Source organism: Nicotiana tomentosiformis, chromosome 7 (assembly GCF_000390325.3).
Source record: "Nicotiana tomentosiformis chromosome 7, ASM39032v3, whole genome shotgun sequence".
NCBI lineage: Eukaryota > Viridiplantae > Streptophyta > Magnoliopsida > Solanales > Solanaceae > Nicotiana > Nicotiana tomentosiformis.
The window spans coordinates 1,501,139-1,525,874 of NC_090818.1; the positions used below are offsets into that span (position 1 = coordinate 1,501,139).

At 36.3% G+C, this 24,736-nt stretch overlaps 1 protein-coding gene across 1 annotated transcript; it reads left to right on the forward strand.

The window, feature by feature from the left end:
• The first annotated feature begins 1,642 nt into the window (after positions 1-1,642).
• LOC104085647 (myosin-17-like) lies at positions 1,643-22,446 on the forward strand. Its single transcript, XM_009589737.4, has 39 exons — positions 1,643-2,043; positions 8,917-9,042; positions 10,193-10,336; positions 10,458-10,603; positions 10,687-10,843; positions 10,954-11,012; positions 11,129-11,288; positions 11,391-11,540; positions 11,614-11,750; positions 11,839-11,985; positions 12,123-12,224; positions 12,308-12,365; positions 12,519-12,620; positions 12,786-12,823; positions 12,943-13,069; positions 13,152-13,322; positions 14,248-14,379; positions 14,474-14,583; positions 14,708-14,768; positions 14,959-15,136; positions 15,952-16,157; positions 16,285-16,404; positions 16,499-16,597; positions 16,680-16,901; positions 18,123-18,262; positions 18,641-18,758; positions 18,864-18,914; positions 19,005-19,085; positions 19,184-19,354; positions 19,457-19,612; positions 19,721-19,927; positions 20,534-20,671; positions 20,759-20,829; positions 20,947-21,046; positions 21,120-21,176; positions 21,267-21,323; positions 21,489-21,569; positions 21,692-21,774; positions 21,871-22,446. The coding sequence occupies exons 1-39, from the start codon at positions 2,041-2,043 to the stop codon at positions 21,992-21,994; spliced, it is 4,590 nt and encodes a 1,529-aa protein (XP_009588032.1). The 5' UTR covers positions 1,643-2,040; the 3' UTR covers positions 21,995-22,446.
• Positions 22,447-24,736: the final 2,290 nt, after the last annotated feature.

The window sequence follows — 24,736 nt, forward strand, 5'->3', positions numbered from 1 at the left end:
ACTCTGTTTGCATAACTATGGTCTCCAAGTTGGCAATATTTGCAATGCTAGTACTAGTCTTTTTCCTTATTTTTTTTTTTTTTTCACTTTGACAAATTTTTCGAAAGTCTTTATTTGCGTTGAGGTTCAGAGTACCCGTGTTGAGGTTCCAAATATCGCTGCTAATATTTCAAGTATCCATGCTGCGCAAGGTAAGTACCAATATCTATATTAAGGTTCAGTGTATTCGCGTTAAGGTTTTAAGTACACATGTTATGGTTCAAAGGATTCTTGTCGAGTTTCCAAGTACCCATGTTGAGGTTTCAAGTACCAGTGTTGAGTTTTTAAGAACTGTTGCTAAACACGAGCATATATTGAATAGCCGTGATGAGGTTCCAAGTAGCCATGCTGAGCAAGATATGTATCGAATACTCATGTTGTGATTTCAATTATTCGTGTCGAGCACGTGTAGGTATCAAGTATACATACCGACCTTAGAGTACTTGTGCTAAGGTTTCAAGTATCATATGAAAGTTCCAAGTACCCACTGAAGTTCTAAGACCCGTTTGGTCATAAATTTTGTCAAAATAAACTTGGGTTTTATTTGTCAAACACATGTTTGGCCATAGATTTTGACTATATTTTGGCCAAATTTCAAGTCCTAAATCCCAAATCCCAAAACCAGCTCAATAGCTATTTTTGGGCAAAAATATCACTATTATATTTTTTAAAAATTGCCCCAAACTTTTGTATTTTATAAAAGAGCCCACCATTTATTATTTTGTAATGATATTGCTTTGTCTTCTCGGTCATCTGATAGTGTATCATATAGTTCATTATAAAAATGATAATTTTGTATCAAATTTATTTATGTTCAGGACTATGGTTTGCGATAATATAATGAATGTTATTGATAATGGTACTGATGGGTATTTGTGATAGTTTTTAGAACTTGTGGTTATAAGTCATGTTTCATATTTTTCCAAACCAAACTTCACCCAAAACCGATGTCCAAACACATTTTCATCTTCAAACCAAATTTCACCTAAATCAGATTTTTCAGAATAAATTTGAAAATTTATGACCAAACGCTAGCTTAAGTACGCGTGTCGGGTACGTATCGAATATCTACACTGAGATTTTGAGTACTCATGTTAGGATTTCAAGTGCCCGTACATGAGTAGGTATCAGGTACAGCCTACTATGTCCGTTTCATGCTAAAAAAAGCGTTTGATATTATGATCCAGAAAGTGATATTCAAAACCTCATGTAGTAGTATGTGAGTGCATTTTACTTACAAATGTGTGTTCAAAATCCAAGATAAAAGGAAGTAGTAGTACAAATAATTCAAATCAAGCTGTAAAATTCAAATTATAGTAGGTAGTACGTTCGAATTTGTCCCAAATAAATGGCAAATACCGTAAAATGAGTGGAATACGATGCCCAAAAACAACAAACAAATAAGTGTCAGAAATCCGCCCCCTAAATTGTCGGTTTTTGTGTTTAGAGCCCCCTTCTTACAAATTTTCCAAAATACAGCCTGCGTATAGGAAGAAGTGGGGTCCCACCACCCTACCACCCCCCAACTGATCGGAAACACTGCAAATTAAATTAATTCATTCCAAATAAATACAAAAAAATTAACAAAAGAAGTAAAACTTCAAACTCTAGAGAGAGAAAGAGAGATACCATAGCTGCGAAGCTAGAAAAAGAAAAAAGTTTCTAGAGAGAGAAAGACTATCCCTTTTCTTCTTCTTTCAACTTTCATTTTCACATATATACATACAGAAATACGGAGCCATATACATATATACGTATAAGATTTGTGTTTATATATATAGAGAGGAACAAAAGGGAAAGGTTTTCGCTTTTCCATAAGCTGATTCATCGGAGGCAAGCTTTGTCTTCTTCTTCCTCTTTGTTATCGTCATAAACGTCGTTGCTACTTCGGCTGGGATTTTTGAAGCTTAAGAAGTCCGATCTGACTCACCGAGTCAAAATTTCGTTACTCTTTGCCTTGATGAGTTGGAGAGCAAGAGATCGATAGTTCAAAACTCGTCAATGGTAAGTCTCTGTTGAAACGACTCGGTTACTTGTAGTTTCGTGCGTTTTGCTAGGTTTTTTTTTATTTCGTATAGTCTAATTGCTGTTGCTCTAGTCAAATCTGTTCAGCGCAAAGTCAATTATGCGGATTATTAATTGATTATTCTGATGTTATTGCGTGGACGAAGTTTAACTATAGGAGCTAGTGTATTTTTTGGTGCATGCGTGAAATATATTGGAAATGGACTGAAAATAGTGTGTATGTATGTCTATGAGATTTACGTTATTAGGACTAAAAATTTATGCTATATATGTGGATTAGTTTAAAGGTGCCACTTTTTGAAGTAATTTCTGAAATTTGATTTTATCCTTTCTTTGTTTCCCAGTCCGAGAATTGGATGTCCGAACAAGATAAACAGTAGAATTAACTACTGATTAGTAATAATTTGTTTTACTAGTATTGAATTACAGAGGTTGCAGACCGTAGTAGCAATCGGCAAGTAAAAAGAGGTTTCATAAAGTGTTAATGAGGAGGCTGTTTATTGTGTTACTTTGAGGAGCTGAAATTTATAGAAAATGCAGTTTCAACTTTAGAAGTGAATGTGGCAAAATAAATACAACTTTGGGTTACAATATTAAACTTTAACTGGTTAGTGGTTTCATATGTCTTTGGACAATATTAGAGATAAAAGTACTATTGAGAAAAACATTTAATATAAATAAGATGTAACAATTGAAAGAAAAAATGGTTCGGGGCACGCTATGGAAGGTGCTTTCTTAAGAGTAGATTACCGTCGCTACCAAGACGCAAATAACAAAGTGACGTCCTGCTCCCAAATTACAGCAAACCACTCAGAAATCTTCTAATATGCAATCGGATGGAAGTTCCGGAGAACTCTTAAATCTCTCAACAGCTTTTGTTTGAATTTAGGATGAATTAAGAAAAAAGAGACTCTTGAAAAGAGTGACAATATGAAGAGTCAAAAAGATGAAGACATGGAAACACAAGATATCTGATATTTTGGCTAGTGGAATAGGTATCCATAGAGATAACTAACATGCCTTTCCAATAACAGGTGTATCCTTTAATGATTGGATCACAACTTCTTAATAAATATTAGATATATCTAAAGGATTGGATCACAACTTCTTAATAAAGATTAGATATATCATCATAGCATATCATATCATCATATATCATATATATTATACTAAAAGTGGGAAGACCCCAAGTTAAAAGTTGATTTACAAATATACCATTAAAAACTAAGTGACAATTTTGCCCATGAGTAAGAAACTGCCTTCTATTAAATTAAAATAAATGAAAAATCAGTTGCATTGTTTCACATTCCAACTTTTATTTGTTTGGTCCTATGAGCTTCTACCGATTATAGTACTAACATTTATGCACAGTCTTTACTCATACTTTAGTACACTATAAAAGTAGACACCAAAGTGTCAAATTACTTCATCATTTTTTCATTTTCTCTTCTTTGTTTGAAACTCCCTTTTTCCCAGAAGAACATGCTCTTTCTGTTTTTTTTTTTAAATTTTGCTCTACTCCAATTACAACGCCCATGTAAAGAAATCTCAGTGAACTTAGTTTATGGTGGGCTGCTCTATTGTTCTTATCCTCATCATATATGTGATCAAAGTCTCATTGTGCCGGTCTTTAAAGGAAACTCAGCACATATATCTGTAGACTATAATTTATACGCATGCGATCTTAAATCTGATGCAGTTATTCTTGATTAACATATTTTATTTTGATTGTTTGGTTTCTTTTTTTCTTTTCTCCTTTGGATATAAATTTACGCTTTGCTTTCCGGACTAATTATGAAAACGACTGGTTCCATTACTAGAGCTATTTTTTTCCCTTTTATCTGCGATAAACATTCAAAGACTATGGGTTATTTTTGTTAATCGTTTCCTTCTGATAATCAATGTAGCTTAGGATTTATCTTTGTTTATAGAGTTAAATTATAAGTATTTTGTAATTCAATGAGATGAAAGCTGGAGAATATCTTTAGACAAAAAGAAAGAAAAGATGAAAGATTTGTTTTAAAAGAAATTCTAGCAATCAATTGCATATTTTAATATTTCGAGAAATGAAATAGTGAAGAAAATCGCCGAATAAAAAAAGGAATAGTGAAGAAAAGTCATTTTCCAATATATCTATGAGGTCTAGAATCAACGACAAAATTAGAAGCTTCATGTTACGTGCTTCACCAAAAAAAATTGAAATTGAACACAAAAAATGGATACACAATGCATTAGGTAAAGATGAAAAGACTAGCCAATAGCTTGAAGTCAAGCCGAATTAATGCGAGAAATCTTTTTAAAAGCATTATAATTGATATTTTATTTAAAAAATGGACGTAGAGAGTACTTTCATTCGGTAACTTCTTGATATGTATGCGGCTGTCAAAAAGAGGCTACAACTTCTAAAAGACAAGGCACAAACTTTAAGATGTGAAGCACTTGCAAACATAGCTGACATTGCTTATATTCACATTAAACTATGTACTGATGAAATATCAAAATTCCAGAAAATTGCCAAGCTGCATAAGAAAAAGTTATACCATTTTAGTTTAGTGTCTACAACTAAAAAATATAATAGTGACATCGAGTCATACGAATAGGCTGACTATATATACACTTGTGCTTTTTCCTTTCAAATTTTCAGTTACTAATTATGCACAAGTTTTAATATTGTTTATATCGTTTTAAATTTTTTGTACCAACTGTTGCACGTGTCCAGAAACTAGTCCTTTAAAAAATGGATTGCTCTAGGGTTTTGGTCTAGTGGTAAGAGCGCAACATGTGATGTGTGTGTTAGGTGTACGTCACGACAAAAGTATGATATTTAAGTGAAGAAAGGTAAAGGGACAAGCCCATTATCCACCGAGTTTCGAACCTTGCGCTACTTGCCCTTGGGAATTTCTTGGTTATGAAAAAAAGAGAATGGATTACATCTTTTCAAAAAAAGGTAGTGCGGCTTTTTATCCTTATCAAAACAAGGTAGTGCTATTTTTATCAAAAAGTAAAATTTTGAATCACCCAAAATAAATCAACGTATGTAGCACCTCATTGCTTTGAAATCAAGGTTGTCCAATGTCAGATGCAGCTACAACATGTGATCTCTTGCAGAGTCTCCTTGTGTTATCGCATAGGTCCTAAATTGAGTTGTGAAAATGAGTGAGGCATGGGTGATAAGATGAAATATTTGTAGATATATATCATGGGACTTCTTGAGGCAGCAGAAAAGGAAGAAATTGATTAAAATATCATTTGCCAGTTAAAAAAGGACAGACATTTTAATATGAATGTAAAAAGTGTGTGTTTGTTTAACAAAAGAAAAACACTAAGCAAATAACTATGTGTATTGATCACTTGCACAAAGAGTTATTTCTATTTTACTTCGATATAGTAAAACAATATTAGAATAATGTGTAGTTGTGTACTAGTCGAAGTAAAAGCACCATGATATGTTCACAATGCTTCTGACACAGAGGACATATAGAAGTCAACTCAACATTTTTATTTTTTATTTTTTTCTATTTACGTAGAGAAATGGGACCCTTGTAAAGTTGCTGCCATGTGACCAGGACGTCACGAGTTCAAGTTGTGGAAACAGCCTTTTGCAGAAATGCAGGGTAAGGCTGTGTACAATAGACCCTTGTGGTCCGCGTTCCGGCCCTTCCCCGGACCCCGCGCATAGCGGGAGCTTAGTGCACCGGGCTGCCCACGTAGGAAAATGGGAAGGGTGAAGGAGATAGTTAGGATCGAACCAATCGCCTATTGTGTGGAAGATTGCGACCATTACGACTAGTCTAAAGCCCTCGACGTCATTCTAGCCTCTAAGTACCAAAAGTTCCTATGGTCAAATTAGTACGAGCAGGTGATCTTTCAGATACTTTGTGCATACAAGACCAGGTGGAACTAATTTTTTCAGAAATATTTGATAAATGAAACAAGGTAGCATAAATATAATATGATGATAAGTTAAAGAAAACAACATTAAAAGAGTTATGTTTCTTTTATACTTTTATCATTGATATAACATTTGCATTGTAGAAAGAATTTTGTGTTAGCTTTGAAGAAGATTACAACATAACATTGCTTCTAAGTACCATTGCGTTAGGATCGAACCAATCGCCTATTGTGTGGAAGATTGCGACCATTACGACTAGTCTAAAGCCCTCGACGTCATTCTAGCCTCTAAGTACCAAAAGTTCCTATGGTCAAATTAGTACGAGCAGGTGATCTTTCAGATACTTTGTGCATACAAGACCAAGTGGAACTAATTTTTTCAGAAATATTTGATAAATGAAACAAGGTAGCATAAATATAATATGATGCTAAGTTAAAGAAAACAACATTAAAAGAGTTATGTTTCTTTTATACTTTTATCATTGATATAACATTTGCATTGTAGAAAGAATTTTGCGTTAGCTTTGAAGAAGATTACAACATAACATTGCTTCAAAGAGGATTTAAATAGGTTGTCAAATAAAGGAACCCATTCAAAAAAAAAGAAAGAAGAGAAAGTAGTCCGAGTAGTAAATTTCTGAAGTTTCCGTTCAACTTCTATCTTTTCCTGAAATACTTCAGTTGAGTGCAGTGGAAGGTTCGCTATTTTCTTACATTTGATCAGTTTTAATGTTCTGTCATGAAATATCATCCATTTTTTCTTTATTATGGCGGTGGCCACGCCTGCTTGCATGCACCTCCGCTAGTCCACTTGTACCTGCTATCTCCCATTAACACAAGTATCAGGTAACTCTGTCCACCAAGATTTGGACAAGGTTTAGATAGATAAGACGAAATCACCCAGCAGTCTTTTGCCTCTCCTGGGATTTTTTCTAGAAATATCATCCTTTGTTTTAAGATTCCAGTTTTCTTTGTAAATAGGAAGTTACATCCCGGAGCTTAGCCATGTTATCTTATTCTTATGATGGGTTTAGTTGACAAGATAATCTAGAAATGGAGTTGGTCCAATTTGTTATACTGTATAATGCCTTGATGGTATAAGGTATATCTCACCATTTTAGGATGATATGTCAAAAATGACAATTTCATGTACAACTACATTATGTTTGTTTAGGGTTCAAAGAGAAAGGGAAGCAAAGGGACAAATAAAGGAAGTGCAAGAGTCATTCCCCTTGTTAATCTAGGAATTGAAAGACGAGGGAAGTAAATGATCAGGTTTTGAACCCTCAAAAATTGAATAGGAAGGAAGTAAATCTCATCCTCTGTTATACGTACCCTTTACCAAACAATGTTATGAGAACAAATGACTCAATGAAAATGTTAAATTCAGTCCCTCTCCCTTCCTCAAATGGTATTAGAGATCAGTCTGGTCATGTAGAAGACACATGCATGGAATATGGTGCACAATATCATGCCATCTTAGAACTCAATAGTACTTCAGAACTAATTGCTGCATATTCCACTCTCTCTAGTGCCTAGAACCACTAACTGATGCTGCATCTTTTGGGGCCACGATTGACTTTAATCAGAGACAACTGAAAGTGACTAAAAACCCTAGTGTTCACTTCTGGCTGAATACTTTTGTTTCTTGGTAAATTATCAGTTATCTGCTTCCTAGATATATTTTTCTTTGCTGGTCTTCAGCCCAACCTCCTGAATTATATGCTAGTCAATCTCTATCACTATACTCCCTCCCCAAAAAAATTAGTTCTTTATTTGCTTTTCATAGTCAACTGACTCGTTTTTGTCTCTAATTGGGCGTGGATTGATTCACTTGTTGAAGACAACATGTAGATATTTAGAGACTACATGAAAAGAATACTACAAATTGAAATGCTTTCATTTCAAATTGACAAGAAATGTCATTTAGAAATCTTAGTCAAAGATATTTCTTCTTTGAAAGAATAAAATTGGAATAAATTCTTTTGATGGAAGTATTGTCGTGCAAACCAAATAATAGCGCTTTTTAAACTGAAACTGTGGCAATGACGTGCTTGTTTCAAGGTGATCAATGTAAAATCTCGTAACTTATATTAACCATGTAATCTAAGTTTGTGTGGCCGAGATGGCATACTGTAGCTGAAGCGTTTCATTTCAACTTTCAGTTTGTGGAGGCATTCTCTCTATGAAACAAAATATATTTTGTTGTGCTATTGTTTTCTCTTCTAACTTCACTTTGATAATCACGATATGTCCTTTTTGACATGTAAGGTGCTTAATTGTATTCAAATTTAAGCCTACCTTACCTGTTCAAAGAGAAGAAAAAAGTTGTATTCAAAGTTGAAGTTTAGACTGCTAGTTCCATTCTTGGGGCGACTCCTGTCCATTTAGCTATATATATTGCTTTTCAAATTTCCTATATTTTTTTTTGTATTGTGATAGAGCATAGGAGTACGGCCTCTACGCCTAACACTGAAGGAGAGTATTATTTTAGATGCATGATTCCATTTCAGGGTGGATTCTGAGGTTTAAGTTCATGCATAAATCACAAGTTTGTCTTGCTTTCTCTTGTCTGTTTTATTCCGTCTCTTAGATTCTGAAACAAAGGTGATATTAAAAAAAAAGTCAACACTGGATGACTTACCCCCTCCTCTCCCTTCCTCCCTTGTTTCTCAATCTCTTCGCATTAGCATGAACATACTTTTGTTGAAGAATTCTCTACAGACTTTTGTTGAAGAATTCTCTAATCTGGTGTATCGATTGCTAAGTCAATGATGCCTCAATCCCAAATTAGTTGGGATTGGATCTATGAATCCTCTCTATCCATTTCACTCTATTCAGGTCCATTTCATTCGTATACAATTTATAAAGATTAAATTTTCTGCTGTCTTATTAGAATGGCTGAGATATTGCGTGGTAATCATTGTCCTCTTGGTATCTCATGCAAATACCTTTTTGCAGGCATCAGTCAACATAATTGTCGGTTCTCATGTTTGGGTGGAAGACCCTAAATTGGCATGGTCAGATGGAGAAGTTATCAAAATACATGGTCAAGATGTTCATGTTAAAACCTCAAATGGGAAAGAAGTGAGTATTTGGTTTTGTAACAGCTATATTTATTCAAGGGTTATACTTTGTATCAGTTTGAAGGGAAAATGAATTAATGTGGTTATATTTTCTACTCTTCTTAATGGATTTGGCCAGACCTCACTAGTGCAATAGATATTTTGTAGTATTCAGTACTCGGTTCTTGTATTATATTTGGGGAGGAATATTTCCTGCCTATTGGTTCCTTTTCCTAGAGGTACTTTATAAAATATGACGTGCTACTGTTGTATGTGTGCATATTTGTATGTACTATGCATGCATGCAATATATCCAAGGATGCCCTATCTAACATATTAAAGCCTTTCTTAGAATGAACTGTGACCAATATATGTTACTGAGAACTAACACCTTCCTAATTTTAGCTATGCAAACAATATGTTATATTCTTCAAGAGGTCTAGGAATGCTTGAGTTTAATCCCTGCGGCCGTTCACCAGAATGACTGAAACGCTTCATGTGAGAGAAATTTGAGGCAGGTCTATGGTAGAAGTTTACCTTTTTGACTAACATCATGAATCAATTTACTTACATGTCCCGAGATGAGTTGACCCTTCTTTACTTTCTTATAATCCTTTATTTGTTATGATCCAACTATAAATGACTTAGAAAATATATATAGGGTGCCAAAGCTGATGAACAACTTTTCATATTGACCTTGTGGCTTTCTCTTGCATATAGTCATATACACCAGGAATATCTCTCTGAATATTATTGCTTGTTGCTTCATGCATTAGTTCTAGTTTGCATGAACGTTTGCATGTCACCTCCTTTGTGCACCAAAAGTATCATTGTTCTCTAATTTAAGTTGGTGTAAATTTTTTAATTTTGATTGTCTATCGTCGTATTGGCTTCCGGGGAATGTTTGGTTCATCTAGACTGTATTTGTTAATCATGTTCTTCTTGTAGTGTCAAGTGTTATGTTGTACTTCCTCTAGTCGTGCAGTCGTTAACTTATTCAAAACGCGAATAGCTTTTCTCGAGGACCATTTCAGATCACTGCAGTCTGCCGGTCCCTGAAGCTTAAAACATTTTCATTTCAACCAACAAATCAGTTCTTGCATTTTTTTTTGGTTGTACAAGGAGTTCTTTTTTAATCTAAGGTTGTAATAGTTTCGAACTATTGATCCCAGGTTGTTGCAAATATCACTAAAGTGTTCCCTAAAGATACTGAGGCCCCTCCTGGAGGTGTAGATGATATGACCAAGCTTTCCTATTTGCATGAACCTGGAGTTCTGCAAAACCTGGCTACTAGATATGAGCTCAATGAAATTTATGTAAGAGATCTGATTTTCCTTGTAATCATGCAAATTGATCGTTGATACCCACTAGTTGTATTTCATGAATTTATTATACTTTGGAGAAAGTTTTCTTAGTTTTTTTTAATCTTTTGTCCAGACGTACACTGGAAACATATTGATTGCAGTAAACCCTTTCCAAAGATTGCCTCATCTGTATGACACTCACATGATGGAACAATATAAAGGAGCAGCATTTGGGGAGCTGAGTCCGCATGTTTTTGCAGTTGCAGATGTTGCATATAGGTGGAGTTCTTTCTGACGTGTGTTCCTCTTATTATTGCTTTGGTATGATATCTCACATTTATTTATTCTCATTTTGGTCTCAGGGCAATGATCAACGAGGGAAAAAGCAATTCAATTTTGGTTAGTGGAGAAAGTGGTGCTGGTAAGACTGAAACCACAAAGATGCTTATGCGTTATCTTGCATATCTTGGGGGTCGGTCAGGCGTCGAAGGTCGAACTGTAGAACAACAAGTTCTAGAAGTAAGAGTGACTTTTCAATTTAATTTAAATCTACCATTGGTAGTTTCTGACGAAACTGGGCTTAGTCTATCAAATTACTGTCTAAAATTCATGTTATTGTTGACACACAGTCCAATCCCGTTCTTGAAGCATTTGGAAATGCCAAAACTGTGAGAAACAACAACTCAAGGTTAGTCACTTCTGTAATTGAAGCCACAGTAGATGTTAATTGTTTCATCAATTTTGTTAATGGTTTCTAAATGTGACTGTTCCTTTGTCGTGATGTAAATGGTGTAATCCTTTCAGTCGTTTTGGTAAATTTGTCGAGATACAATTTGATAAGAGTGGGAGAATATCTGGGGCAGCTATACGAACTTACCTTCTGGAGAGATCCCGTGTCTGCCAAATCTCAAATCCTGAGAGAAACTACCACTGTTTTTATCTTCTTTGTGCTGCTCCAGCTGAGGTATCTATGTTTGTTTTCTTGTTTTGTTTTTGATTGTCTTTAACTGTTTAGCTGATCTAATGTTAACGACGCACGTAATTATGATATTCTTTCGCTTTGCAGGAGATAGAGAGATATAAACTAGGGAACCCAAAATCATTCCACTATCTTAATCAGTCCAAATGTTACGCATTGGATGGAGTAAATGATGCTGATGAATATCTTGCAACAAGAAGGGCTATGGATATAGTGGGAATCAGTGAGGAAGAGCAGGTTAGTTTTCTTCCGGACTAATTTGTAAAGCGGATAACATGAATATTGCTAATGCATTAAAGAATTTGTTCAGGATGCTATTTTCAGGGTGGTTGCCGCAATTCTTCACCTTGGTAATGTCGAATTTGCAAAAGGTGAGGAGATTGACTCTTCTGTGATTAAGGATGAGCAGTCTCGGTTTCATCTCAATATGACGGCAGAGTTGCTCAAGTAGGTCTATTTTCTACTTTTGAACTTGACTGCATGTTTTTATTTTGGATCTGTTAATTCTGCTGGATCTTATGACTAATATTGATAGGTGTGATGCCAAGAGCTTGGAAGATGCACTAATTACACGTGTAATGGTCACACCTGAGGAAATTATTACGAGGACTCTTGATCCAGAAGCTGCTCTGGGTAGCCGGGATGCTTTGGCTAAAACCGTGTATTCTCGCCTTTTTGACTGGTAAGCAAGTCAAATACCTGATGTTACTGTCACTTTTACTGTCATAAGACATGTATAGACACATATACATATACTGCTTTGGTTTTCCATATTTTTATCTTCTTTTGTTTCTTAGAAAATTCGTATATCGACTCCAGGATTGTGGAAAAGATAAACATCTCCATCGGCCAGGATCCAAACTCCAAGTCCATAATCGGAGTTCTTGATATTTATGGGTTTGAGAGTTTTAAAACCAACAGGTAATGTTTCAGTATGGTATATCCTCTGCTGCTGCTTACTTGAAACCTTGGTGCCTATCTAACATTTTCCCCGGGTGAAACAGTTTTGAGCAGTTCTGCATCAATTTTACAAATGAAAAGTTGCAACAACATTTTAACCAGGTTATATCTCATTCTTGCATTTTAAAAACTATTTTCTTATTTTTTTCAATCTGTTAAGGCTATATGATTATAATGGTCATGCGTTTGCACCAGCACCTCTTTGCTTATGAGGTTGTCTTGGTTTTTTAATGTTATTCCATCTTATGATTTCAGCACGTGTTCAAGATGGAACAAGAAGAATATGAAAAAGAAAAGATTAACTGGAGCTACATAGAGTTTGTTGACAACCAAGACGTGCTGGATCTGATCGAAAAGGTCTGCAACTGCTTGATTCATTGTTTATTGATGCTTTTTTTTTTCTTTCGTTTGTCTGGAACAAAGTAACTTGTTATGCGATTCTTTAGTATGTTATTAGTTCTAGACTTCTAGCCTGTCTTTTGGTTACTTCAAATCGTAACAGCTGAAGTTGAAAACTTGCAGAAACCTGGAGGAATTATCGCTCTGTTAGATGAAGCCTGGTAAGCGTGCTTGATTTTCTTAGTCATCAATTACTTCAGATATCTGATGTAATTTATTTTTCTGTTTTTTGTCCTCCAGCTGATGATATAATTTATGTTCATATAACTGGTCCTTGCAGTATGTTTCCTAAATCTACTCACGAAACATTTGCTCAGAAGTTGTACCAGACATTCACTAAAAACAAGCGTTTCATCAAACCTAAACTTTCACGGACGAGTTTTACGATATCTCATTATGCTGGAGAGGTGATGACTAGTTCGTCTTTTTGGAAATATCTATACTTTCATCTTTCCAATGTAATGCTAAAGCGTCCTAGATGATATGCAGGTGACATATCAAGCGGATCTGTTTCTGGATAAGAATAAAGATTATGTGGTTGCAGAACATCAGGTTCTGTTAACGGCCTCAAAGTGTCCTTTTGTGGTGGGTTTGTTTCCTCCTCTACCTGAAGAATCATCAAAATCGTCCAAATTTTCCTCCATTGGGTCACGTTTCAAGGTTAATTCATTTTTCTCCATCAAGTATTTTGGCTAATATTGATTTTAGAAACAATTTAAAAACTTGTGTGTCTCACCGCTAGAAAAATCTCTCTTCTTGCCCTTTATTAAGCTTAATTAGATGTATGGATTTCTTATCTAGGTTTCCTGTTCTGCGAGTTTCGTTTCTCTCTGACTGACGAGTATACTTACTTTATTGATGGCTTTAAGTAACAAATGGCTGATCCATGTTGACCCTGTAAAATCAAAAACTAATTTGACAGAACTGCCTAGTGTATAAGCAAGACTTCTATTTTGGCAAACATTTCAGTCATGACTAAGGTTCTTGAGGATGACAACAACAACAAACACAGTGTATTCCCACAAGTGGGGTTCTTGAGGATGAAAATAACTAATGTATGTTTATGTCTAAGAGAAGCTACTTATAAAAAAATGTCTAAGAGAAGCTTTTGCTTTTGGTTTTATTGCGAACTAGGAGCTTCAGATATGTACAGGAATCATGTGGAATTACAGAGTAAATGTATTGTTTCATGTAACTGAATAAATTGTGCTTTACCGTGGAATTTCTGACGTTTTTGCTGTCCATTCTTATTCAATTGTATTACTTCCTATTAGAGTAAGTACTAGGTCCATGCATCATTTGATTGATACTCGTATGCTACCTTTTACCGTAGCACATTGTGGTTTTTCATGCTTGGACACCTCCATCTCCACCTCTTTTCCCGCAATATTCCCTTTGTTATCTCCAAACGATTCATGTTTCTTCTATGTTGTTGTGTTATAGTGCTTTTGTATTTGTTTTGTTGTTTTCTCCCTGTCCCTGTTTCTAGCAAAAATGATTCATTACAGAGTATGTGGAATTGTAGTATATATTTTTTATAAAGATATTTTTCAGTCTTCTGAAGCCTTTTCTTACGTGAATGCAGCTACAACTGCAATCTTTAATGGAAACATTAAGTTCAACAGAGCCTCACTACATCAGATGTGTGAAGCCTAATAATGTCCTTAAGCCTTGTATTTTCGAGAATGTGAACGTGATCCAGCAATTGCGATGTGGTGTAAGTGTCTACTGATGCTTCATCATTGTGCATGCAAATGTAATGGATTCATTACTTCTTCTTGCCCTTACTTAAGTTGTTCTTTTTATTCTAGGGTGTTTTAGAAGCTATTAGAATCAGCTGTGCTGGATATCCCACTAGACGTACATTTTATGAGTTTCTTCTTAGATTTGGTGTTCTGGCTCCAGAAGTTTTAGCTGGAAGGCAAGTTTTCCAGACTCGTCTTGTGTCGATTCTAACTGAAACTTTTGTTTTCATTTGTGAATTTCCTTCTTCCCCATCAGTTTCTTTCTGATCTTTCTGATATCTATAATAATCCCTTTTCCAGCTATGATGACAAGGTTGCATGCCAGATGATTCTAGACAAAATGGGACTGATGGGCTATCAGGTAAATTTTGGATATCGTGCTAAACCAGATGTGCTCATCCTCCAACTAGAGTAGGTTTGTCATTGGATTGCTGAGAGAATATCTAGGCTAGAGAAGTAATAGACAAGTTCTTTATATACCGTTCATGGCATCATGAAATGTGCGGAGACATTTCGATGTCTTTACATTAACTGAATGCCTGTCTTTACAGATAGGAAAGACAAAGGTCTTTTTGCGGGCTGGACAGATGGCTGAGCTCGATGCCAGAAGAGCTGAGGTACTTGGAAATGCAGCAAGAATTATTCAAAGACAAATCCGTACATATATTACGCGAAAAGAATTTGTTGTGTTGCGTCATGCTGCTATTCAGTTGCAATCATGTTGGCGAGGTATGTTTCAATATCAGTCATTTGGAATCCTACATTTCAGATTGCTGAAACTTCTTTCATCTGACTCCCTACTTCATTGAGAAGCATGTTTTTAGGACTGGTGGCTGGCCTATGGGAGAGTAGCTTTAGCTTCCCTTTACATTTTTGACTTTGATTTTCTAATATTTAACATACATTTAACATTTTTATGGTGTTTTGAAACCAACTTTTAAGGAAAGTTTTTTGTATTATATGATTTATGATGCTTGTATATTCACGCTGGTGCTTTATTCAAGCTTCAAAAGCTTTTCCAATATGGTTCAATTTACACATTATTATTTACTCATTTGTTTTTGTAAGTACTAATAGTTTATTGTTGATGAGGGGGAAAACCTCGGATAAAAGAAATATAAAAAATTGTAGAGGACCTACACAAAAATATGGTTGTTTACTAAAGACACCAGCCATCTATACTAACAGGAAGCTCATCGTGGGTGCTCCAAAAGTTAATCAAAAACAAAAAAGACACGCCCTAATCGCATAAAATCCTATTCCCACCTCTTCAAAAGCTCTAATTTGGTATAGTTGATACAAAAACTAAGCTAGCATTGAGAAATCAACTGGTTTCAAGAGTTCTCTTGGCAAGGAAACTTTGAAAACATATGTCAATTGCTCCAAATTATTATTAAAAGTGCATATTAGGTTTCATCTTTACTCTGCTAGTCTTGTCTGAGGAAAAATTGTTTACTCTCTTATCAGCTGACATGTCAATATTTTTTCTTGTAACTATTAATGAATTAGTAGTGCTATCGTGATTCCTATGTCGAAAATGTCAGCTATGCTGTCCTGCAAACTGTATGAACAACTGAGACGTGAAGCAGCTGCTCTGAAGATTCAGAAGAACTTCAGATGTCATGTTGCGCACACAGCGTATGCAACACTGCATTCTTCTGCAATTACCTTGCAAACAGGCATGAGAGCCATGGTTTCTCGCAATGAATTTAGATACCGGAAGCACACCAAAGCTGCAATTAAAATACAGGTACTAATCTCTCTACTGCTATTGTCACTCTTGTGATCTTCCCTATAATTTAGTGAAGAAGATACATGAAGTCTTGAAATTTTCAAGAAAATAATAGCTGATACATGATTTGCTTGCTATCATGCAGGCGCATTTGCGTTGCCATGCCGCTTATTTTTATTACAGAAGTCTTCAGAGAGCTGCCATCATCACTCAGTGTGGTTGGAGGCGACGGGTTGCCAAGAAGGAGCTTCGAAATCTCAAAATGGTTTGTTATGCATTTTTGTGATAATTTCTTTAGTAATGTCTTCATATCGTTCAGAGAAGGAAGATCATTGTCAATGAGAGATATATGTATGCAGGCTGCAAGGGAAACAGGTGCTCTCAAAGAAGCCAAGGACAAGCTCGAGAAGAAAGTGGAAGAACTTACATGGCGGTTGCAATTTGAGAAACGACTCAGGGTAAGTTTTTCTTATTCTTTGCAAAGTTTCCTCTTGGTTCATTTCCTTGACTATGACACCATTGTACTTTGGATTACTGCAGACTGAGCTGGAGGAGGCTAAAGCCCAAGAAGTTGCAAAGCTACAGGAGGCACTGCATGCAATGCAAAAGCAAGTAGAAGAAGCAAATGCTATAGTAGTCCAAGAGCGAGAAGCAGCACGGAGAGCAATTGAAGAAGCACCTCCAATCATCAAGGAGACTCCAGTTATAGTTCAAGACACAGAAAAAATAAATGCCCTGTCAGCTGAAGTAGAGAATTTGAAGGTATGATTTCCAATATCCCAAGGTTTATAATCTGCATAGTTGGATGCTAAACTTAGCAAAACATGCCAACTAATTGTTTTATTTTCTTTGAGTGACTCATTGACTATGATAAGTAAATCCCCCTTGCAAAAACCATCCAATTCTACAAGTAGTTTGTGTTGAGTCCCACACCGGTGGGATGAGGATTTCGTGGTCTCTTTATGTGGTTTTGGGCAATTCTCACCTCATGAGCTAGCTTTTGAGGTTGAGTTAGGGCCAACGTCCATTTATCATGGTATCAAAGTCAGACCCATCTCAATTTATTATTAGCGATGTTGGAGCCCCCATTTATGTTGTCCACGCTCCGGTTTGCAAGCCTGGGTGTGGGGGATGTTGAGTCCCACATCAGTGGGATGAGGATTTTCTGGTCTCTTTATATGGTCTGGGCCAATTCTTATCTTATGAGCTAGCTTTTGGGGTTGAAGGTCCATTTATCATGTTGAAGTGCGTGACCATCTCATCTAAAAGCTTAAGCTTCTAGAGAGCACACTTTAAAAAAAAAGGGGCAGCCCGGTGCACTAAGCTCCCCGGGGAAGGCCCGGACCACAAGGGTCTATCGTACGCAGCCTTACCCTGCATTTTTGCAAGAGGCTGTTTTCACGGCTCGAATCCGTGACCTCTTGGTCACATGACAACAACTTTACCAGTTACGTCAAGGCTCCCCTTCAAAGAGAGCACACTTTATTTACTTAATTGTCTCTTCAACACGCCCCCTCAACGCAAATGTGCCTGCAGGATAGCAAGCTACAAGGGTTTGAACCCTGGCATTTAAGTGGAGAAGGGTAGAAGGGCAGGCCCTACAGTGCCCCTCTTGCCCTCGAGGATTTCTCGGTTACCATAAAAAAAAGAGAAGATAATTGGAGTGCCGTTATTTGATCCATCTTTCTGGATAAACCCTGAATCTCTTGAATGTGCTTGACTTCAGTGTTGCAGAATACTCAGAATCATAGTTTCTGCAAGTGTACTCCTAAAGTTCTTTTTCCACCTTGAAGTTCATACTTAAGTCACTCTTGAGCTGGCCTATGAGGAGGGATTAACCTAAAAATGAGTCCCATGCATATGCTAATAATAGACCAATAATAAAACGTTGATTTTAAAATGTTCATACTTTTGTATAAAAGAACACATAAAGATTATCTCTATGTTTCTCTTGGTTGAAAAGTTTTTTCATGAATTATCCAGGCTTTGCTTGCGTCAGAAAAGAAAGCTACAGAAGAGGCTAGAGATTCTTCCAGGGATGCAGTGGCCGGAAATGCAGAGCTGGCTAACAAACTAGAAGATGCTGAGCGAAAAGTAGATCAGCTTCAAGATTCTGTGCAGAGGTTTGTAAATGAATATTGACTGTGCTGTGAGGGAATCAACTTATCAGCCTCCTGTTATGGGTTGATTGCCTTAGTGTGACCCTGATAGTTAAGAGTCTTCTGATCAAACATACAGCAGAAGTTGCATAGCTTTCCCACAGTTCTGGTCATTTTTGGTTTCTGATTGAACCTAAAAATTATTATGAGCATTGCTCTTACGATTTCTGAGCTATGAACAACCAACCTTTCAGTATAATAGTAGACTTGCATCCTTAATTATCACTTTTTTGTGAACTGGACTTCCCAAACATAGGATTCTGCATTCTTTGAGAATGTAAGACATGCACAAGTCTCTGTCGCTGTCTCTTTCATCTACTCTTTCTTTGTCTCTTGTTTCAGGCTTGAAGAGAAGCTCTCCAATATGGAATCAGAGAACCAAGTGCTTCGTCAACAAGCTTTGACCATGTCACCAACTGGAAAAGCTTTATCTGCACGGCCAAAGACTACTATTATACAGGTGCACTAATAGTTGCCAATTCTTATCTTATTAGAGTTTATTTGAGGGAGTAGAATTTCTTAATACCGTAGATGCTATAGATAATTACTCTCGATGAAATTTCAGAGGACTCCGGAGAATGGAAATGCTATAAACGGAGAATCAAAGCCTAATTCTGTAAGTTCAATAGTCAGACTGTTATTTTCGCTTTTGACGTGAATTAAACATATGCCCTATTTTAATGTATATGCTTATTATATGGCATAGGATATGAGTCTTGCTGTAGCAAGTCCAAAGGAACCTGCATCTGAGGAGAAACCACAGAAGTCTCTAAATGAAAAGCAGCAGGTGCGTGGTCTGCTTGCTTGCCCCAAAGAATTACCAGATATCATAATGTTACAGTTAAATTCAGATATCATTTTTGTACAATTTTATCTTTTTTACAGGAGAACCAAGACTTGCTGATTAAGTGCATTTCACAAGATTTGGGCTTTTCTGGAGGCAAACCAATTGCAGCTTGTCTCATATACAAATGTCTGCTCCACTGGAGGTCCTTCGAAGTTGAAAGAACTAGTGTTTTTGACCGTATAATACAAACCATTGCTTCAGCCATAGAGGTAGAAAGCTTATTACTCTGGTAATGTTGTACCATTCAAGTTTTCTCTGACTTTGTGTTTATAAATCTAAGACAATTAATTTCTGAAACTTCTTCATTAAAGGTCCCAGATAATAATGATGTATTAGCATACTGGTTATGCAATACGTCCACATTATTGATGCTGCTTCAACAAACACTTAAAGCTAGCGGGGCTGCTAATTTGACTCCGCAGAGGCGGAGAACCAGTTCAGCTTCTTTATTTGGGAGGATGTCCCAAGTATGAGCTCTGTGATTTATATTAAGTTCTTCAGTTTCAGCTATTTGCCCAATTTATAAGTCATGTCTTAGTTATTTTTCTCCTCTGCTACCTCTAATATTTATGTAGGGCTTACGAGGTTCTCCCCAGAGTGCTGGACTTTCAGTTCTCAATGGGCGTATGCTTGGGAGATTGGATGACTTACGTCATGTTGAGGCCAAATATCCTGCACTGCTGTTCAAGCAGCAGCTCACTGCCTTTTTGGAGAAAATATATGGAATGATAAGAGACAATCTGAAGAAAGAGATCTCCCCATTGCTTGGGCTATGTATTCAGGTACATTATTTTGTGTGCTACTTATGCCACAAGTCCAAGCAAGCTTACGAAATAGAATGTTTAATGCTCAATGTGTAGTTTCAGCAAGTCCCTACGCTTAATGTAGTATGATGTGATAACTGTGGAAGTTTTAGGACTTGGATTGGTTGATGCACCACTGAGAAGTTCTCTGATGCTTGAACCAGTCAACGTGTTAAAGCAACAAAATCTTATAGATTGATTGTCACTTAAGAAAGTTAATGTGTTGTAAATTATGCAGCACACGAGCTCTTGAATGTCTCTGCACGGCAGAGTTATTAGTTTCTATTATCTATTAAAATCACTAAAGTAATAAATCAGACAAATCCCCAATCATCAGTAGAGCTCCCGAGAATGGCTAGTGAGGATACTTCTCTTCAAGCCTAGGGTGTTGGAACAAGTGGATCTTTCCAGGTTTAGTACTATGCCTTGAAGCTGAACAATTTATATAAAGGCACCACTTTTCTCTTTGGGTCATTGTGCTACCTATGTTTATTATCTTCTCTCCCCATGTGAGAATATTTTTGCTGCCGAGAGAAAGAGGGAAGGAGTTAATTTGTATGAACATTATCTGCATCATGTCTGCAGGCACCGAGAACATCTCGTGCAAGTTTAGTCAAAGGAAGATCCCAAGCTAATGCTGCTGCCCAGCAAGCTCTATTTGCTCATTGGCAAAGCATTGCGAAAAGTTTGAACAACTACTTGATGATGATGAAAGCAAACTATGTAAGTTAAAGATTGGAGAGCTATATAATAGAAATAGTCTTTTTGTCTTCCTGACGTTTATGTGTTTCCATTGCTCCACCCATGTAGGCTCCTCCTTTCTTAGTTCGGAAGGTTTTCACTCAAATATTCTCCTTCATCAATGTTCAACTTTTCAACAGGTAACTACAGGCCTTTAAGGACTGTTAAATCTGTGTGCATTCTGTACGTTAAGTATATTTTATTTGGCACATTGGCACCTTCTTATGTATCTGTGTGTTAACTTTCTTTACAAACAGTCTCCTTTTGCGGCGTGAGTGTTGCTCGTTCAGTAATGGAGAGTTTGTGAAAGCGGGGTTGGCTGAATTGGAACAGTGGTGCTGCTATGCAACTGAAGAAGTAAGCATGTTCCACTGTATCTTTTCAATTCTTAGTGCTATCCAGTATCTTACTTCTGTATTTTCATGTCCAGTATGTAGGCTCAGCATGGGACGAGTTGAAGCACATTAGACAAGCAGTTGGATTCCTAGTAAGAACTAATTTAGCGGCTTTGTGCAAAACGAACTTTCATATGATCACGTGCTTTTATCTGACTCTTTCTCCCCTCAATTTCTTGCAGGTTATACATCAAAAGCCCAAAAAGACATTGCATGAGATCACTAATGAACTTTGTCCAGTAAGGAAACTTTGTTCTATATTTCTCTTCTGTTCTTGTTCCAGTTTGTTGTTCATTAAATATGGTTGTTTCTTTTACTTATCAGAAGAAAAAAAATTCCTGTTTCTTTATCGACTTCTCATTCGCTGTTTTTCTTTTATAATTCACATGGCTTTTTTTTATTAGGTGCTTAGCATACAGCAACTGTATAGGATCAGCACTATGTACTGGGATGACAAATACGGAACCCACACTGTTTCTTCAGATGTAAGATCTTGCACCTACAGTTTTAATGCGATGTAGGTCTTCAGTAGTTTTTGTTTTGTTATAGTACAGTTTGCTTGTTTCCTGATTTCCCTGTATGGTTTCTGTTTCCGTCCCACTGATAGGTTATTTCAAGTATGAGAGTTATGATGACAGAGGACTCCAATAATGCTGTTAGCAGTTCCTTTTTGTTGGATGATGACTCGAGGTATCGTTTATTAAATAACTCATTCTCAATATTTGGCATATATGTACGTTTTACTGACCATCTCAAATTCATATCCTGTCTTAAATTATGATGCAGCATCCCGTTCTCCGTGGATGACATCTCCAAATCAATCCAACAAGTCGACATTGCTGATGTTGAACCGCCTCCATTAATTCGTGAGAATTCAGCATTTGTATTTTTACATCAACGCTCTAGTTGATGGTGGTTTCCGAATATCACTCAACATGGACTTTGATGAATGTTCGCGTAGCTCCAGACAGCTGACTCTCCTGCACATCAAGGAACATGCAGAAACTTGTGCATATAATTACATCGCTTGTTGCATTTAATGGCTAGTGTATATTTTTCTCCACTTGTTTTTGGACAGCTGTCTCAGTTTGTTGTCCCGTTCAATTTATTCTTTTCTCCTCTCGTGCTTAACTTGAGAGGTATTTTTATTAGGCCAAAAGGCTTTTAGTGTGATCATATGCAGGTATAGGCAGATGCATTGGTTTTTTGTTGCTTGCCTTTTTTCTGAGTTGTAAAGTCACTAAAGTTGTCAGTCAATTTTAGGTTCTTATTTGCTGTAGTGTTTAGCAAAGTGCAGTTTAAGGTTGTGTTGTATAAGTGTCAAAATTATCAAGGCAAAAAAGTTTGTGATTCTTTTCTTCCCATTGGTGAACTGCAAAATCATTGGCCCTATGATAGATGTGGACACATATAAACTGATATCAGCTCCCTTGAACTTATAAGCAACAACAACAATAAGGCCGTATTTCTGATGTATGTTTGGTTGCACGAGTAGATCATATTTCATTACTTTAAAAAGTAGGGTATTTGATTGTGGTTAAATAATATTCCAGCAAAATTAGACAAAGTTCCAGCCTTACAAACCTGGTTGATATAATGAAAAATAACTACTGCCTCTTTCAGTAATCTCTTACAGAATGCACAAGCTCTAAGAAAAAGAGGGTAAATGTAGGAGCAAAGGGAACTAAGAAGGCAATAGCAGACGAATATAAAATTTACAGCAAAAACATTAGACATTCGAATTTTCTACTTTATCGAAAAGTACATTTGAGCAGATAAAAAAATAATTAAAACAACTGTCTCAAGTATACGAAAACATAAGTACCAAAAAGAAAAACGAAAACAATAAGTAGCAAAGAAATGGAAAAGGGATCGAGATATTTTGTAGCTGAAACAGTGTTGGTAGCGTCTTGCAACCTCGGGTCAAGTGGCTCCAAATCTGATCGGAAAGGGAAAATTTCATCAATTGTATGACATTTATCCAATTTTACTTATCTTGCAACTTGTAGAAAATAACCTTATAATAATCCTTCATCAAAGCAATATCTGCATTATAAAAACCAATTGGACTTGGATATTTTGTCACTTTCTTTAAAGTTTCAATATCAACTTCCTTTTTCAACTCCCAACTTTGGTTTCAATTCTCAAAAACCCAAAGCTCCATCCCTTTTGGTGACAAACAAGTAAACCCCAACTTCCCTATATACTCCACAAGTTGGTTATATCCATAATCTTTATACTCCATTGCATATTTTGGAAGAGAAAATCTTGGAAAAGCTTCTTCTCCATTGTAGTTTAAAGACATCACTTGATCATCTTTTCTTAACTTAAAATAAACCAAACCACTTGCATTAACTGCTGGAGCAAACATGTCAAAATACACTTCCGGAGGTAGTCATAAATTTTTTGCTTCCCTCCAAACCCAAGCTTCTGAATCAAAAATTTCACAACGATAATAATTCAACCCTAATTTTCAATAATGATGATTATAAAGAGTCCGAGGCGACGACAACCTTATGATCTTGAACTGCAAAGGATTTGATTTAAGTACAATCAGAGCAACTTTGACTGTAGAATATCGTATCCTAGGATTAGGGAGTTTAATCCATTGTTTAGTACTAGGTTTACATATGTGGTATCTGTACTGTTTCCTTGTTCTTCTAACACAACACAATCCCTTGCTTTGAAGATGCCTCAATCTTCATATCAAAGTCGTTCTTGAAAATATTTTCGGGGTTTATATATTTGATCATGCCCAACTATTCCTTATAAAAAGGACTAAGCGGTCGTTGAAAATATAATCCGATTTACAAGTCCGGAGTAGAATCCCACATAGAACTAAGGCTTAGCTACAGTTGTTCAATATTGCTAAGAAACACAAGTCCAAACAATTTCCTAGTTATAAAGATTTGATTTTTATTTCTACTAATTAACTAGCAAATGTTATAAAGCAATAAAATTATCAACTAACAAGGATGAAATTGGAGACATGCCTAAGGAGGTCTAGAGTTATGATTTTCCCGATTGTCGGAATCGTTCCCGCTACGCCTTCTATAATTTCGCCTAAGTATTCTCTACCGATCGTGAGTACTTTGAGTGTCGTAGCTCTCTCTCGAGCAACTACCACAATTTACTAGACGTATTCTCTCGAACTACGCTAGCTGACACTAATTCACTGCTCACTACGATCGCACCAAGGTTTCGTTATCTCTAATCCCACATTTAAACCCTCCGTATTGATCTCTCACATACGTTAGGAGTGATGTTGTTCAACAACTACCTAAATGCGTACTCTCTCTCGAGCAATATACACACTAAATATGCACAGTTAATTGATGGTCATTCAATCAACAACAATAAATACGTAGTTGAATAAGTTGAGGAATCCAACGGCTCAATTATATAAAAACATAACAAGAATTTATCCTACAAAAGGTTCTATCAAAACTCTAGATAACAAATTAGCTATTCATAATAGTATGCAAAACTACAATACTAGAATTCATAACCAATAATGAAAATCGAAAGAAGGAAGTGAAAAACTCATAGAAGAATTCGCCTTCTTGCTCCTAGCGTGTTCTTGCATCCTTAGGCTGAATCCATCTCCAAAAACGTCCTCCTTGGTGGAGTCTGACCCTAAAAAACGGTTCTC